The following is a 1,037-nucleotide window of genomic DNA, read 5'->3' on the forward strand; positions in this document are numbered from 1 at the left end:
AGTGTTAATTCTACTATTTTTTTCAGCTAATAAGATAATAACACTAAATAATTACTGATAGTTTAGGTTAAAATGTTCCATGTTTATTTTGTTTTAAAAATAATTACAGTTTTGTGTAAGAGCTACGCTACAGAAATTTTAAATGGAAATTAATTTTTTTTTCTTTTCGTGTTTTTGGTATTGTATAGTAAAAAAGCAACACTTTTTATAGCTTTGAAAATAAAAATAAAAAGTTAATTGCCGCAATGTAATACTTTTGTTTGATAATCCTATGCTTATCCATTTAGCAACATTACAAGAGGTTGAATAAACAAATGTGTATTCACGTGAATTAACAAGAAAGTCGCTTTCCTTCACCTGAAAACCCAACCTACTTGTTTACAAAGTGATCTAACGTTATATATAGTCCGTAAAGAGAACGCTATTATTTAATCCAAAACAAGTGCAGCATAACCTGAGCTCCAGCTTCTCATACGCACCACAATGGAAACGTCATACATTGTGTGTCTCGTCTTGGCATTTGGTAAGTGTGTACATTTTGTAAGAGTTATACACGGAATTTCTTCCGAACAATTCTTGTCACAATTTGATTGAACTATTAATCAAAATATCTTAGACTAGCGTTTCTCAAAATATGTTCCGCGGAACACTGGTGTCCCGTCCGAGATTTGTTTGTTTGTTTGTTTTTGAATTTCGCGCAGAGCTACACGAGGGCTATCTGCGCTAGACGTCCCTAATTTAGCAGTGTAAGGCTAGAGGGAAGGCAGCTATTCATCACCACCCACCACCAACTCTTGGGCTACCCTTTTACCAACCCGTCCGAGACTGATAAGTGCACTGTTATAAATCCATGATTTTAAATTTTAATAAAATACTAGACCACCATGACCCGTTGGGTCAACCACTATTCAGAGGTTATGAATAATTCAAGCTTAATTTCAATATTATTTTGAGATAATTTATCTAAATATTTCAATCCATTCGTGTTATTCATAATTCAAGAAAAGATATTTGATTGTTGTCATCTTAAGTCTTTT

General features: G+C 33.1%; 1 protein-coding gene across 1 annotated transcript in view; it reads left to right on the forward strand.

The window, feature by feature from the left end:
• The first annotated feature begins 426 nt into the window (after nt 1–426).
• Nucleotides 427–1,037, forward strand: part of LOC106464877 — a 17,430-nt gene continuing 16,819 nt past the window's right edge. The window contains exon 1 of the mRNA XM_013925040.1: nt 427–523. Within this exon, the coding sequence (XP_013780494.1) occupies nt 484–523 (40 nt within the window). The 5' untranslated portion in view covers nt 427–483. The remainder of the gene's footprint in view (nt 524–1,037) is intronic.

The sequence above is a fragment of the Limulus polyphemus genome, unplaced genomic scaffold (genome assembly GCF_000517525.1).
Source record: "Limulus polyphemus unplaced genomic scaffold, Limulus_polyphemus-2.1.2 Scaffold1768, whole genome shotgun sequence".
NCBI classification, from domain to species: Eukaryota; Metazoa; Arthropoda; class Merostomata; order Xiphosura; family Limulidae; genus Limulus; species Limulus polyphemus.